The sequence below is a fragment of the Myotis lucifugus genome, unplaced genomic scaffold, assembly GCF_000147115.1.
Source record: "Myotis lucifugus unplaced genomic scaffold, Myoluc2.0 scaffold_37, whole genome shotgun sequence".
Lineage (NCBI taxonomy): Eukaryota > Metazoa > Chordata > Mammalia > Chiroptera > Vespertilionidae > Myotis > Myotis lucifugus.
Window position 1 is genome coordinate 6,642,758 of NW_005871085.1, and position 17,095 is coordinate 6,659,852.

At 44.4% G+C, this 17,095-nt stretch overlaps 1 protein-coding gene across 1 annotated transcript in view; it reads right to left on the bottom strand.

Annotated features, from left to right (window-relative positions):
* RAB3B (RAB3B, member RAS oncogene family) overlaps nucleotides 1–17,095 on the bottom strand; it is a 60,196-nt gene that overhangs the window by 665 nt on the left and 42,436 nt on the right. The window contains 3 exon segments of the mRNA XM_023752822.1: nucleotides 11,101–11,233; nucleotides 14,121–14,245; nucleotides 16,290–16,408. Coding sequence (XP_023608590.1) covers nucleotides 11,101–11,233; nucleotides 14,121–14,245; nucleotides 16,290–16,408 — 377 coding nt within the window.

Here is a 17,095-nt window from a genome sequence, read left to right on the forward strand (position 1 = left end):
AGCCAGTGCTCAGGGGAGAAGCAAGGAGGCCTAATCCCATGGGCAGGGAATTCTGCTTCAAGGAGACAGCCCAGAGCAGGGATTACCTGCACTGGTTTAGACCCTGGCTCTACCATTGACCAGCTGTGTAACTCCCAGAAAGTCACCTATTCTCTTCATGAATCAATGCCCCAGTTTATAAATAGGGATAAGTTTACCTACCTCATAGAATTAGTTCAAGGACTAAACAAGATAATGAATGTAAAATGTATATAGCCCTGTGCCTGACACAGAGGAGAGTCATTAGGTATATTTTCTAATAGAGTGAATACTTCAATATGTGTGCATAGTACTTCCCAGTTCACATCCATTATCTCATTTGATTGTGATGTCATACCTGGGGGAACAAGGGTCCAGGCAGACCCTCTCCATTTCACTAATGTAGACACTGTGGCTTAGAGAAATAAACCGACTTGCCCAAGATAAGGCACCAGTATGAGAAGCAGGCTTTGGCCTTTTTGACCAGAGCTTTCCCTCCTCTTCCCCCTGCCTCCCTCTCCCCCTAGTCTGGCCAGCACTCGTCTAGGCTCTGGGAGGCACCCCAAGATCCACACTGAACAAGCAAAACTCTATTTGCCCTTTCCACCTACAGACACAAAGGCTTATCACCACTCAGTGGGGTGCCTTCTTCCTGAATTCCCCTGGAATTGCCCGGTATCTCTCCTTCCCCCAACAAGCCCCCCAAAAGGCCCTCGGAAAACTGCACGGGAAGCATGGGACATCCTTGACTGTTCTGTACCTTGAGATCTTTAACGACACTTTCTGTGTCAATGAACAGGACTTGGTTGTCTTAGGAGACACAAGAAAGGCCCTCCTGATTCAGACAAAGTGGCTGCTTTCCAACTGAGGAATCTTGGCCAGGTTGGGGGCAACCCTTGAAAGTCTAAGCCACTTTCTCCATTACTCCCCTGCCCTAGCCTACTCCTTCCTCTTTTGTCTGTCTACCTCTTTCCCTTCCTTTGGAGTCTGTATTTATTTCTCCTCAAAAGCTTCTTTCTTCCTTTTTTTTTTTTCATTTTAGCTTTTCTTTTTCCCTTATGTTCCTTGAACTCTTTTCTTGGGGGTCTCTAATATTTATTGAGCACCTACTATATGCCAGACTCTATGCTAGGAGTTTTACAAATATCATCTTACTTAATCTTCCCAGCAGCCTGTTGGGTAAATAGAACCTTCTCCAATTTGTAAATGTGAAAACCAAGGCTCCAAGAGATTATATAACTCATACAAGGTCACATGGCTGTATTAGTGGAAATTGGGTCTAGATCTGGGTTTGGCTAGCTCCCAAGTCCATACACAATCCAGCCTCCTATTTCTCCCTCTCACTTACCTTTTTTCCCCCTGATCATGTCTTTTTCTTCCTTTACAAGTACCTTTGGCCTCCTTTGCTTTTATCTGACTACCACCGTGTCTGAATCTGAGCAAGTCACTTCATCTTTTTGAATCACTTAACCTCTATGAGTCTCAGACACCCCATTTGTCAAATAGAAATAATAACAGTGTCTTCCAGCTGAGAGAGGTTGGGAGGACTGAGCGAGGTGATGGATAAATTGCTGTACAAAAGTTGCCTGTTATAATGACAGCTTCTTTCTGCTCTTCTTTCATCTGCGTCTCTCCTCTCTGTCTTTTTCATCTCCCACAAAGAAGGATGGTCTCTTTCTTCTTCCCTCCTCTCCCTGATATCCCATTGTCTACAGAGGCTGAAGCCCCCAGGTACAAACAAGGCTCTTTCCCCAGCCATCCCAGCTTGAAGGCTGGGATGTGAGTACAACCCCTGCTAGCCCACCTCAGCTGACAGCTTCTCCTGTGGCCCATTTCCCGACCTGAGAAAGGCAAGCTGCAAAAGTGCAGGCTAATTTCAGCCTGTGATGAAGAAGGAGGCAGCTGCTGGCTCATTATCCTCAGGCCATAGAAACCTAGTCAGCTTCAGAGACCCTTCAGCATGTAGGTTTTCCTTACTGAATATCATAAAAATGGACTCTGGCTGTTGACTGGTTTATTACAAGTGACAGTGGTAGGGGAGGTGTTGGGGGTGTTGCCTGCTCCCCCCAAACAAATAAAGAAGTAAATAGCCTTAAACCATCAGTGTAGATGAATGTGAGGACACAGGTCAAGGCCAGGAGCACAAATGCCTTCTGAGGAAGTGGCACTGAGGGGAGATATGCCACACTGAGCAGGTGGGCAGTGGGAAGAAGCCCAGGAGTTGGACAGCCTGGATTTGAACATATCTCAGTCAGCTACCAACTGGGTGACCATAGGCAAGATGACATGTGCTATGGCAGATTAGTTGCCTAATCTCCCTAAGCCTATCTTCTCATATTGTAGAATGGGGTAAATATTTTATACCTTATAGGGCAGTAATGAAAATTAAATGCACAAAAGTATGTCAGTTCCTCACATGTGCATAGTCCTTAACAGTTCACAAATACAAATTTTTAAAAATATGTTTTTATTGATTTTTTTTAGAGAGAGAGAAGAAGGGAGAGGGAGAAAGAGACAGAAACATCGATGGGAGAGAGAATGGGGATCGAGCCCAAAACTTGGGCATGCACCTGACCAGGAATTGAACCAGCAACCCTTTGGTTCACAGGACAATGCTCAACCAACTGACACACACCAGCCAGGGCCACAAATACAATTTTAGAACAACCTTGTGAGGGGCTAAGGTGAGACAAGGGTTATCACTTGTAATTTGCAGATAGGGAAACTGAGGTTTAGAGATGGGGCATTAGCCAGGGCTCTATCCCTTATGCCCCCTTGTCTTGCTCTCAGTTGGAACAGTGACAGAACACACTAGAACATTTCTAACCCAGGTAGAGAAAACCAGAGGCTGTGCAGGAATGCAGTGGAGGGAGAAAGTGGAGGGGAGGAGAGGGGGTGGAAGCCTCCAGAAGTTAGTGGGGATGGGAGCCTTTAGGGCCAGCACTGAGTAAAACTCTTCACCCAACTAACTTCTCATTTTTCAGGACCCAGCTTAGATAGGGCCTCTTCCTTCTCCTTGTGCTTCCTCTGCCATAGCACATGTCACCCTGCATGCAGAAGTCCATTTGACAAGGAGCTCCCAACAGGGACCATGTCATTCATCTGAGTGTCTGCACCAGTTGGAGTAGGTGCTTGCTGAGTACTGGTTGAATGATTAGATGAATGAACGAGGTGGGAATGAGCATGGAGGAAGTGGATGAGGAGATGTGGACAGTGGGGGTCATAAGAACTCAGCTCAATGGGATGGCAGATCCTGTGCTGGACACTGGGGACACTGAGGCGAATCAGAAACAGTTCCTACTCTTAAGGAACTCCTAGTCTAGTGTGGGAGAGACATAGTGACAATATTGTAGTGATAAAAGCTGGAATGGTGAGAAGCCAGGTGATGGTCAGGGCACAAAGTTATTTAAATGAGCCTGGGGGCCAGGGAAGGCTTCTTGGAGAAGCTGATTCCTAAAAAGATATCAGCTAAATAAAGACACGTGGTTGTGAGTGTATGTGTGAGCACATGCATGTACAGCACACAGGGGGAAAGGTATGAGCACAGACAATGGGGCAAAAAACAGCCTTGGCTTATGCTGGAATGACCATAGTAGTCTGTTATCATCAGAGCAGAAAGCTCCAAGTGGTGAGAGATGAGGTAGTAGGTGGCCAAACATGGAGACCTCGTATGTCATGCCGAGACCTGTCTCCACTGCCATCTCAAAGGTACCGGTGGTATGAGAACTCTGATTCCAGTAACCAGCTCATGGGTCTAGCCAGCTCTTTTGCTAGCAGAACAAGTCCAGATGCACCCCCACCTAATTATTGTCAGTCTCCTGGAAGGTTCTTCATTCGTAGGCCCAGATGGTAACCTTTTCCTCAGGTTCATTAGTAAGGATTCTCAGGAGCTGAGAATCTAGTGAGGTCACGAAGATGACAACTGATTAATCAGACTAGCCCCCAATCCTTTCCTCCCTCTAATTGGCTTCAAAACAGTGGAATTTCTGCTGTCTTTAATAGGTCCCAATTCTTAACTGAATCTAATGATTCCCTCCACTCCAAAATGATTATGTTTCCCCTTCCAGTCCAAAGACAGCTGTCACAGACCCACAGACCGTGTCCATACTTCCTGCTTCTGAATTTGACTTCAGAATTCTGTTCAGAAACTTGCAACCTTCTAAACTCACCCCTCCGTCCTGACACTGCCCCAGAACCTTTCTCCTTCCCTTATATGTTCAAACCCCTTCTCCATCCTTTTCTGATACCTCTTCATCTCCATCATGCGTCAATCTTTAACTCACACCCCTCTGATCACTGATGATTTTGGCAAGGAACTCACTGTCTTCCTTTCCATGCAGGGTGTTCTCATTCTCAGGAACTTTTGGTTTCGTGTGGACAATCCATCCAACACCCTGGCCTCTTAATGTCTTGAACATATCATTTCAGCGACCTTTTTCTTCCACTTTGTTTCAGCTATGCCCCGTTCATATAACCTGAGCTATTTTTTAAAAATATATATTTCTTTATTGATTTCAGAGAGGAAGAGAAAGGGAGAGAAAAACATCAATAATCAGAATCACTGATCAGCTGCCTCCAGCACTTCCCCTACTGGGGATGGAGCCCGCAACCCAGGTATGTGCCCTTGGCCGGAATCAAAACGGGGACCCTTCAGTCCGCAGGCCAAAGCTCTATCCACTGAGCCAAACCAGCCAGGGCTAACCTGAGCTATTTTGACTTGGCTTTGTGTCACCAGAATTAATGCAATAGCCAGCCTATTGGCTTAACACCCATTACCCTGCATGGTTGGTCTCTCTCTACTTCTCCAGCCTCATCTTCCTGGTTCACACCATGTTCCAGAAACATCAACACTTTCTTATTTGGTGCCTTTGCTCAGGCTATTACTTTCTAGCTCAGCTGTGGGCAAACTACGGCCCGCGGGCCAGATCCGGCCCATTTGAAATGAATAAAACTAAAAAAAAAAAAAAGACCGTACCCTTTTATGTAATGATGTTTATTTTGAATTTATATTAGTTCACACAAACACTCCATCCATGCTTTTGTTCCGGCCCTCCGGTCCAGTTTAAGAACCCATTGTGGCCCTTGAGTCAAAAAGTTTGCCCACCCCTGTTCTAGCTCCTACTCCTAATTATCTTTATTACTCACCTGTGGAATCACTGATTCCAGAGAGCCTTCGCTTTCTCTTCCCACCCAACCCCCACCACTCAGAACATATGAAGTACCTCTCCCCTGTAATACCATGCCACCTTACCAAGTTGTTTCAGTCAGATCTCAATGGGAAAATGGGAACTATTCTTAATATTTAACCCAGAGGGAACTGATTATATAGGTGATAGAAAAACTAAAAGGCCAAATAGAATAGTAAGGAAACCTATAGATTATCAACAGGGGAAAAAAGAAAGAAAAATACAACAAAACAAGCTCTGGCCAGGTAGCTCAGTTGGTTGGAGCATAGGGTTTATACCCAGTTAGGGAAAATATAAGAGTCAATCAGTGAGTGCATGAATAAGTGGAACAGCAACTCAATGTTTCTCTCTTTCCCTCTCTCCCTCTCTGTCCCCCTTCCTTTCTCTCTAAAATCCTATATAATAAAAGGCTAATATGCAAGCTGACTGAACAGCAGAACAACCAGTAGCTATGATGTGCACTGACCACCAGGGGCCAGACGCTCAACGCAGGAGCTACCCCCTGGTGTTCAGTGCACTCCCACAGGGGGAGCGCCGCTCAGCCAGAAGCCGGGCTCATGGCTGGTGAGTGCAGCAGCGGTGGCGGGTGCCTCTCCTGCCTCCACGGCAGTGCTAAGGTTGTCCAACTGACAACTTAGGCCCGCTCCGCCAGTCGGACATCCCCCAAGGGCTCCCAGACTCTGGACTGCAAGAGGGTGCAGGCCTGGCTGAGAGACCAACCCCCACCCCGTGCACAGATTTCGTGCACCGGGCCTCTAGTCAATACATAAATTAAAACAAAAACTATTACTAGGGCCAAAGGAAGCTAGAACCATGGAAGCAGGAGTCAGGAAGAAGAGGAGCAGCCTCTACTGGAGGAGCTGACTGTGTGTGTGTGGGGGGGGGGGGGAAATGCAGGTTTCTCCCTTTTCTCATCTCCAATCACCTGTCAGTGTCTCTCCTTAGCTAATCCCCTCAGGGACCTGGGAAACACAGCTTGCAAAGGTCAATACCCCAGAGCGGGTTGCAGGAAAGAGACAGAACAGGAGAAGGGTAAAGAGTGATAGCAAACAGGCTAAGGACATCTACCCAAAGGTTATTGAAATGATCTCTTTCCTATTTTACTTCCCTGGTCAATGAGGATTTTGAGGGCAGGGAATTCATTCACATCTGTATCCCCAGGGTCCATCATGTGTTTAATGACTGTAGCAGATTATTCACTGCCCTCCCTGTAGAGGATTTTACATCCCTACAGATTGCCAAGTGGCTTGCAGTGCCTCCTTGTGGGAGGTATATATCGCCTTGTTTTGGCCAATGGATGTGGCCATTCCAAGTCTCACCAAAAGCATTAAGAAGAGCCTTTGTGTGGTTTAGCCATCCCAGATTGGATCCCAGAGTAAGAAGCTGGAACAGAGCTTCAGCTTACTTGCAGTGGCATGTAATGTGAGAAACAAACAAACAAACAACTTTACGGTATTATCTAAGCTTCTGAGTTGGGTTATATATTACTGCAACATAATCTAAAGAAATCTCACTAACATTGTGAATGAGGGTGGAAATTGAAAAGAAACTATGGCAGGCTTTTGGGAAAACACCACTGGATGATAAAATGGGAGCCTTAGGATTTTAAGTCCAAAGGCTGAGTTTTGAGTAGTACTGGGCCTGCCCTCTACTATCTGTATGGCTCAGAAAACTTACATAATCTTTTTTTTTTTAAATAAAAACAATTCTACTCAAGGGGTGAAGTGGAGGGGATCAATGGGGGGATAATGGGACATGTGTAATACTTTCAACACTAAAGATAAATTTTAAAAAATAATAATTTGAAAAAAGAAAAATGAAACAATTCCACAGCCCTGGCCAGTATGATTTGGTTGGGTGCCATCCCATGCACCAAGAAGTCTCCGGTTCAGTTTCTGGACAGGGCACATGCCTAGTTTGCAGGCTCGGTCCAGAAGGGGGTATACAGAAAGCAGCCAATCAATGTTTTGCTCTCACGTCGATGTTTCTCTCTCTCCCTCTCCCTTCCTCTCTCTCTAAAAATCAATTAAAAATCTTTAAAAAATAAAAACAATCCCACAGCATTTATTGTCATAAATAAATAACATAAGGGCAATCAAAGCAATATGAATAAATGTTTAAGAACCATACTCCCGCCCTAACCAGTTTGGCTCAGTGGATAGAGTGTCGGCCTGAGGACTCAGGGGTTCCAGGTTCGATTCCGGTCAGGGGCATGTACCTTGGTTGCGGGCACATACCCAGTGGGGAGTGTGCAGGAGGCTGCTGATCGATGTTTCTCTCTCATTGATGTTTCTAACTCTCTATCCCTCTCCCTTCCTCTTTGTAAAAAATCAATAAAATATATATATTAAAAAAAAAAGAACCATACTCCCAACAAAGGGCACTTAAAAGACACAAACTGTTAAGGTTACATAATCTTTAAGTAAAAAAATAAAGACACAGGAGTGTGCAAGAAAACACAAAGTGGTCTGGACTCCGCTTCTTCATCAGTACAACGGAGCTGATGATAATGCCACCTTCCAGGCTATGAGGGAGAGAGGGTCATAAGAGAATTGTTGTGAAAACACATTGCGAACCTCACCAAAGTTAGTTACTGTCATCAATGCCAACTAGGTCTTTTTTCCTCTGGAACTAGGCTTAGTGATGCAAGGTTTCAATGATTCATACCAATCCAAAAACTTCCAGCAAGCACCTAAAATAGGCAAGGCAGCATACAAGAGTCTGTGGAGTCTGAGTGGAGAATTGTGTGAATTGAAATTACGGATCAAAGAGGAATAGAGCCAAACAGTCCTTCCCAGTCAACTAATCCATATCCCTGTCTTTCAGAGGGGCAAACAGACCCACAGACAGGAAACAAAAAGCTCAAGGTCATATAGTAAACTAGGGGCAGAGACAGGATAAAACATTCAATCTCCTCACTTCTAGTCTGATGCTTTTCCCACTATACTTCGCTGGAGTGAGTGCATGTATGTGTTTTGAAACCACATTTTAAATCGGTCTCTTCTTCTCTTGTAGGCAGAAGCACATTTACCTTTTTCTAGCCTCCCTGGGCTCTGGCCAGACCATTCCCAATCAGATGCGGGGAAGGGACAAGCAGCCCCTTCTGAAGGGCACAGGGAGGCAGAGGCCCTAAAATGCCATGCTTCCTGGAATAGGAGGCCCTGAAACTCCTCCACCCTCCCAAAGATCCACTTTCCCCAGGGTCTTTACAGCCTTGCTCATGTCCCAGGAACTTCACAGAAGACCTGTTGCTACTCACTCACAGCTTCAATAAATGCTAGTTGCTGGCCATATCAGTAGTCTTGGCTGAATGAGCTGAGAAAAGCTTAAAAAAAAAAAAAAGCCTGAAGAGAATGCAGAGAATGGCACTGCAGCACTGATGAGCAGAGAATGGCACTGCAGCACTGATGAGCAGACCACTGAAATGTACTTAATAGCCGGCATAGCAGAGGGAAAAGACTAGGGTGGTGATGAGAAAGGCTGAGCATCTTCCCTCACTGTTCCCAGGTCTGACCACTTCCTTCCAAAATTCTTACCATGGCCCACAAGATTCTGTGATCTGGTCTCTGCCTACTTCTCCACTCTCATCTCACACAATTCTCCCCTTGATTGTTTAGGCCCTGTGACATGCTAACTTTTTCTCATCTTTTAGTTCTCAGCTTAAGTGTTACTTTCTCAGAAGATCTTGACTCTCCCGTCTAAAATTAGGTCTCTCTTGCCCTACCTGGTTTGGCTCAATGAATAGAGTGTCAGCCTGCGTACTGAAGGGTCCCGGGTTCGATTCTGATCAAAGGCACATTCCCGGGTTCCTGGCTCAATCCCTAGTGTGGGTCATGTAGGAGGCAGTTGATCAATGATTCTTTCTCATCGTTAATGTTTCTGTCTCTCTCTCTCCCTCTCCTTTCCTCTCTGAAGTCAATAAAAAATATTTTTAAAAAAATCAGGTCTTTCTTTTTCACTTTCTTCATAGACTGGTAACTTATGTTACTTTTATCTGCCCACCATACCTTTCTTTAAGGAGCCCTTATTTTAAACAGTTTGGTGGGACTATAGGTTATAATACTTGCCTCCCCCAGCTATTGGGGTAGGCATGTGACTCACAGGGGACCAATCATATTCTTCCCTGAGATTTATATATGGTGGCTGGGAGAGAGAAGCTCTTTTTGCAGGAGTTGGGACAATATGAATCTGGAGCTGCCATCATTCACCTTACTCCCCATGCAGTGTTTGGCTACAGGAAGAGGCTGAAGGGATAAGCAAAGCTGAGAACTAGAGAGTGCAATTAAGTCCAAGATCTATTGGACTTCACATGTATGTGAGCTATATATATATATTTTTTTTAAGTTTTTATTGAAACCTAGTTTGATTTGGGGTTTTATCACTTGTCATAACAAAAGTCCTAACTTATGCAGAACTTATCACAATTTTTAATAGCTTTATTAAGATATAATTCAAGTACCAGGTAATTCACCCATTTATACCATTTGAATTATATATTTTTGTATAACTATTTGTTTAAAATTTATTTCCTCATTAGTTCCAGGACAATAAGGATTATAGCTGTTTTCTTCACTGTTATATCTCAAGTGCCAAAACAGAATTTGCCTGGTTCAGAGTACATGCTCAAAAAATATTTTTAAATGAATAACTGAGTAAATGTATGAATAAATGAAAATCTACCCTAGTCTGGGTGCTTGGGAATAATGAAACAAATTAGACATAACTTTGCTGCTCTTGAGGTCAAGTAAGCAAGTTCTGGCTAAGCAATAGAGGAACGTTCAGGAAGTTGAGTAGGACAGAGATTGGTTACCTTGGCCTGCCCAAATCTGACCACTTCATTAAGGCCTTCTTCAAGTGCCTCCCTAAACCCTTTATTAAGAATCTCACTTCCATCTATGTTTCTACGTAAGTTTGATAGATCTATACTGACTCCACTACTTCCTAACTATGTAATCTTGAGCAAATTACTTAATCTATGAACGTCATTTATCAAAGTATTGGGCATATCCTATAGTACCTACCTTGAAGGGTTATATTGAGAATTAAATGAAATAATGCAAAATACTTCATATAATGCTCGGCTCAATATATATCACTCATTATTACCATATTTGCCCTATAGTGTGGTTAAGTGGTTAGGCTCTGGAGCCAGACTGCTGCTTGAGTTCAAATTCTGACTCTACCTATTACTAACTGTGTGACCTTAAGCAAGTTACCCAACTTCTTTGTTCCTCAGTTTTCTCATCTGCTAAAAAAATAACTTGGAGATAAGAAAAGTACATGTCTCAGAGGATCTTAGGAGAATTGAATTAAATGAATAATACCTTAAAACATTTAGAATAGTGCCTGGCACATGGTAAACATCTAATACTTAACCAGCTTACTTTTAAAAAATCTTAGTCATAAGGACTTGGCATGCTGGCTATCTTTTTTCCTAATATAAAACTAATTCACCTTTTAAAAACGTAGCCTTGTTTAACTCTACGGGCTTGACATGCTGATTATATATTTTTTCTAATGCACACCAAAATATATACACAAAATCATCTTGCACACTCCCAGTGTCTTGGGTCTCTCTCTTTGGGAAACACTGCTCTAGGCTCGCATGTTCCCATGATTTATGGTTCCCTGAACACAATGTGCTATTCCTTGACTTTGTCAGCGTTATTCTCCCTGCTTAGAATGTCTTGCCTCGCTTTCTCCCTTGGCTGCTCCTACTTGTCTTCACGACTCAGCTTAGGCATCGTGTTCTCTGACCCCAACTGAATTAGGTGCCTCCTCTGTGCTCCCACAATCCCCAGCATATCCCGAGTCTATCACAACAGTGATCACTTGGGGTATCACTGTTTCTATCCTTCACAGACCAGGGAATGTATCCTATTTCACTGCACAGTACCTGGCATAGAGCAGGTACTCAGAAGTCTTAATTGGATTGAAGTAAAATGAGTAGCCAAATACATAACATAATACACATTTAATTGAAACATATTTGAGCAGCATCTTCTCAGTGCGAGGCCACATACTAGGCGCTGTGGGTACAAAGATAAATAAGATTAATTTCCTGGCCTCATGGAGCCTTTGGGAGATAGACAAGAAAACAAGGGCACCCAAGTGCCATGGGCACTGTGACTGCTGCCTGTATGGGGTACATTAAGTGGGGACCCAAAGAAAAGAGCTCTGGGCAGCCAGGAAAGGCTTCACAGAAGATGTGCAGCTTGAGTTGTTTTGAAAACTGTGTGTATGTGTGTGGGGGAGGGGGTGTTTCACTGGATGAATGAGGGTGGGGAATGGGACACAGAAGAGAGCATTCCAAACAGATGGGGTTTAGAGGGTCCAGGGAGGGTGCTGGGTGTTTCCCTGGGGACAGCAGGTTGAAGACATAAAGAGACAGCCTGAGGTCACCTAGGTGTGGGTGGCAGAACATGCTTTCTGTTCTGTGAACCACAGATGGGGGAGGTACTTTCTGAATCCTGAGAAACTCTGTGATGGTATAAGAAGAGTACGACCCAAGATGATTCAATCTTCCTTTTTATTATTTAACTAGAGGCCCGATGCATAAAATTCATGCACGGGGAGAATCCCTCAGCCCGGCCTGCACTCTCTCCAATCCGGGACCCCTTGGGGGGATGTCCGACTGCTGGTTTAGGCCCAATCCTAAATTGGCAGTTGGGCATCCCTCTCGCAATCCAGAACCGCTGGCTCCTAACTGCTCACCTGCCTACCGGCCTGATCCCCCTAACTGCTCTCCCCTGCCAGACTGATCCCCATAACTGTTCTCCCCTGCCAACCTGATCCTCCTAATTGCTCTCCCCTGCCGGCCTGATTCCCCTAACTGCTCTCCCTGCTAGCCTGATCCCCCTAACCACCTCTGCCTCTGCTCTGCCACCATGGCTTAGTCCTGAAAAATGTCCAGAAGGTCGTCCAGAAGATGTCTGGTCTAATTAGCATATTACCCTTTCAGTAGTATAGATATATTTATTTTTTAATCCTCACCTGAAGATATTTTTTCCATTGATTTTTAGAGAGAGTGGAAGGGAGAGGGATAGACAGAGAGAAACACTGATGTGAGAGACACATCAATTGGTTGACTCCCATATGCCCCCCACCAGAGCCGGGAGCCTGCAGGGAGCCTGCAACAGAGATATGTGCCCTTGACCGGAATCGATCCTGGGACCCTTCAGTCTACAGGCCAATGCTCTATCCACTGAGCCAAACCAGCAAGGGCCCTTTTTGTTATTTACCTACAGTTTGCTAGTTTCTATTTCAGAACACCCTGGGGAATAGGGGAAGGGAGAAAGAAGCATAGGACTCCTCCCCCAACACACACATACTCATAATACATGTAATATAAATATGTACAACACACAACACACATAATACAAATATATACAACACACTTGGACATTATACTGTACAGTTTACCTATCTACCAGCCCATATATCAGTACTTCAGAAATTTCCAGAGAGTGTAACTTTAAATCTCCTACTGCTGAAAACTTACAACACCTAAGTTGTGAGAACTATTTAGACTAGCTAAAAGCTAAGCAATAGAGGAAGATTTCTCTAAAGCAGTGGTTCTCACCTTCCTAATGCCGCGACCCTTTAATACAGTTCCTCATGTTGTGGTGACCCCCAACCATAAAATTATTTTCGTTGCTACTTCATAACTGTAATTTTGCTACTGTTATAAATCGTAATGTAATTATATATGCATTTTCCGATGGTCTTAGGCGACCCCTGTGAAAGGGTCGTTCGACCCCCAAAGGGGTCGTGACCCACAGGTTGAGAACCGCTGCTCTAAGGCGATCTTACATTAAACCCCAATACAGAAAAGAAAAGAAAAAGTTGCTATTTTAAGCAAGTATTGGCAGGGGTCCTCCTGCAGAGCCACCGAGACACACCTAAGGCACCTGGGTCTCAAGGGAGCACAAGAATCAAGAAACTTCAACCTTGGAAAAAGCCAGAGCATTACTGAGCTGCATACTTAAAGCCACACTGTTTCCTCCCTTCAAACAAGGACTTTTGTTGTGAAACATGTTTTGGCGAGGAAGGATCAGTTTACATTGGGAGAAAGTGTAAGACACATCCTGTGATGTTCAGTGCTATAGTTACTGTAGAGTTGTTTGATATGAAGGACATTATCACAAGCCGCATAGAGAGTCTGCCCTACAGTTGCCAATGAAGAGCAGCGCTTCTCTGGAATAATAGGTTTGTTTTTAATTTAAGAACCATCTCTGAACCATGTAACTGATTATGTTTCCCTCTTTGCAATGGTTGCTAGGAAGCTCGAAGCCAATATTTTGGCCCAACTCTTGCTTATCCCCAAGAATTTACAATATACATACTTATCTCACTGCAGGCTTCCTCTTATTTACCTCCTACCCTTGCTTTTCCTTTGCTCCAATGTTCTCACTTATTTAGGTTTTTTTTTTAATGTACTATGATGAATTTTATAAAACACCTTAAATCTTTTGTGGAAGGAGCTGGTGAAAAAAGCATTCATAATTTTAAGTTTTACTTATATATTGAATGTAACAAAATATATGCACATAATCATAAATTACCTAACATAAAGCTATATGTTCATCACATAAATATAAAACAATACATAGAGCACATCTATAATAATAAAAGCATAATATGCTAATTAGACCGGACGTCCCACTGGATGTCCTTCCAGACAAAGCCGCAGCGGGCAGGGGCTGTGACAGAGGTGGCAGAGGCCCCAGGCCATGGCGGCGGTGGGCAGGGGCTGCGGTGGCGGTGGCGGGCCGGGGCTGGGGCCAAGACCCTTGCACAAATTTCGTGCATCAAGCCTCTAGTATGTACGTATTTCACAATCTCCCCAATGTCACATTTCCATGCACACACACACACACACACACACACACGAACACACATGTGTTGTGTACATACCAAGCTGCTCTGCGAGGAGCCGGCCCTTTTCAGCGGGAACAACCCTTTCTTCCTCCATGTCACACTTGTTTCCCACCAGGATAACCTGTGCATTGTCCCAGGAGTAGGTCTTGATCTGAGTAGCCCTAAAGAGCGACAGATAGAGGACCATGTTAATGACACACACACACCCCAGGCTGAAAAGGGCTCTGTGAAGCTTGAAGAAACCAATTCCCTTCCATGGGAATAGCAACACCCAAGTTACTATTAATTAATTCAGCTGAGGACAGAGACATACCTGCCCCAACTAGCTGTCACAGATGCTGATCCCTGAGCCCTGGTTGCAAACTTTACCTAGCTCTTTGGAGCCCTCTTCTAATGCATTTGCCCGCCCCTCTTCTCAGCAGGCAGAGAAGTCTTTCTAAACCATCTATCTGACCATATCCTTTCTTAAAAGCTTTCTCTCCCCCACTACCCATGCAATGAAGTGCAGATCCCTCAGTCAGGCGTTAAAGACCATTCACCTCCCATCTCTCCAGCCTCATCCCTCTTCCTCCCACTTTACAAACCTTCTCACCCATTCCGCCCCCCAAATGCTTTCCCATGGCTTGTGCTTTTGCCCCTCCTGGGAATCCCGTCCCCACACTAACTTGTCTCAAAGGCCCAAGGTTTCCTGTTGGGAGCCTTTCCCAGGCCCAGCTAGCCTTCCCTCCTCCTCTGTGATTCATAAACCTTAGATCATGATTATTTGCAAAAACCAAAATGTCAGCAGTGCTTTCTTTTATGTACAATGATTATGAAACTTTTTAAAAATAGTTTTATGTACTTTTCAAATTTTGAAAGTATGTTTTACTTCTATAATTAGAAACAACATTTTGAAAGAGGGGATAAAATAGGACCCTTATATTGTGGAGACATCTTTTTGTGGGGATGGGCCTAACTCTGTCCCCAACCAACCAACCAGGTAGAAATGATTACTTCCCTTTTCATTCCCCTTCACATTCACTGTGGCTACTGTTACATTTGGCTGAATGTATCTGTCCTTCCTTTGAGGGCAGGGACAGGCTTATTCATCTTTGGGGTGCCAGTCCCCTGCAAAGAGCACAGACCAGAGAAGTTGACAGTGAATGTCTGATGAATGAGTAAGTCAGAAAATGGTTAATCCTGAAGCAGATCTAAAATTATGACCCTACCCTGACACTGACCCTAAATCTAACTCAGTCCTAACTACAAACTGGATCCATCACTGACCCTGCTGCTCCCAAAGCTGATCCCACCACCAAACTTTTCTTTCAGGGTGAGAAGTCTTTCCCTCAAAGGATGGAATTCACTCAGCCATCACTTGTTGTGGGCCAACAAAGAGCCAGCACTGCTGCTGTGTGCCCAGCCTGCTCAGCTTCTCTGATTCTGAAGAAGAGCCACAGCACAGATGTCCCACCTTCCCCCATCCTCATCCTTCCCACGGACAGGGGCATCGGGTCCTGGCCCCTCCCTCCAACCTGTCTTTACCCCCATGCACCCTTCTCCCTGTGAGTTATGCTCCAGGAAGAATGATGTAAGTTGCTCAGAGGTTGTACCACTGGGGAGCTGGGCTGATTTCCATCGTGAGCTGAGTCTTTACCAACTTGGATTGAATTGGATGTGCTCTTGGACCCCTAGCCCAGCTCAGGGGTTAACTTAATAGGGAAGCAGTATGTGGATTCACTCACTACTGTGCCCACAATGATCTTTCTAAAACATTCATCTGAACCTTTGGTTCCAAACTTGTTACCCCAGCGTGCAAAATCCTTCATGACCTCTGCTCTTTCTGTCCTCGCACTTACCTTCCGCCTTTGCACATCTGTATTTTTTTTCCTAGAACATTCTTATCCGTTCACCCTTCTGGCTAACTTCTGTTCATCTTACAACATGCAGCATATGTCAGCAACTCTAGGACACTTCCCCTGACTCCCCAAGCTGGGTCAGAGCCCTCCACTGGGTTCCCACAGCTCCGGCGACTCTCTTCAACCTGTCACATGTTCTTTTCATTGCCTGTTTACTGATCTCATCTGTGAATTCCTTGAGGACAGGAGCCAATCTAATTCACCCAGATTTCTCTAGCCCATAGCACAAGGCCTAAACCACACTTTAGGTTTTCTTGAACAGGTTGATGAATGAATGAATGAATGAATGAATGAATGAATCTCATACCAATCTTGCACAGCATTGAAAGACTCCTCATTGGTGATATCATACATCAGAATGAAGCCCATGGCCCCACGGTAATAGGCTGTGGTAATGGTCCGGTACCGCTCCTGCCCCGCTGTGTCCTAGGTGGGAAAAGAAAGAGTCAGCCTCCTAGAAAGTTTGCTTTTGTTCCTAAAAGGCCCCCAGAACAATTAACTAATAAGAGCACCTATTATGTGTCTTGTATTATATTTGCTGATTAGAATAAAATGATATTTAAATCCTCGTAGAAATTAATAAGAATATAATTACAATCCCAACAGAAAAATGGGCAAGGGGAATGAACAATTCATAGAAGAAATGTAAATTAATATTTATTGTACAAGGTTTTAACCACCCTGGCCAGTGTTGCTAACTGGTTAGAATGTCAGCTTGCACACAGAGGGGTCATGAGTTCATTTCCTGGTCAAGGGCATATGCCAGGGTTGCAGTTTGCTCCCCACCCTCGAGTCGGGGTACATGTGGGGGGCAATTAGTTGATGTGTCTTTTTCACATCGATGTCTCTCTCTCTCTCTCCTTCCCTCCCTTTCACTCTCTTGCCTTCTACTCTCTGAAAAGCAATGGAAGAAATATCCTCAGGTGAGGATTTTTTAAAAAGGTGTTAGCCATAGGCGGCAAAATACTAGACATATGTCATAGGAAAATCTTTACCGATACAGCTCCTAGGACAATGGAAACTAAGGAGAAAATAAACAAATGGGACTACATCAAAATAAAAAGCTTCTGCACAGCAAAAGAGACCATCAACAAAACAACAAGAAAGCCCACT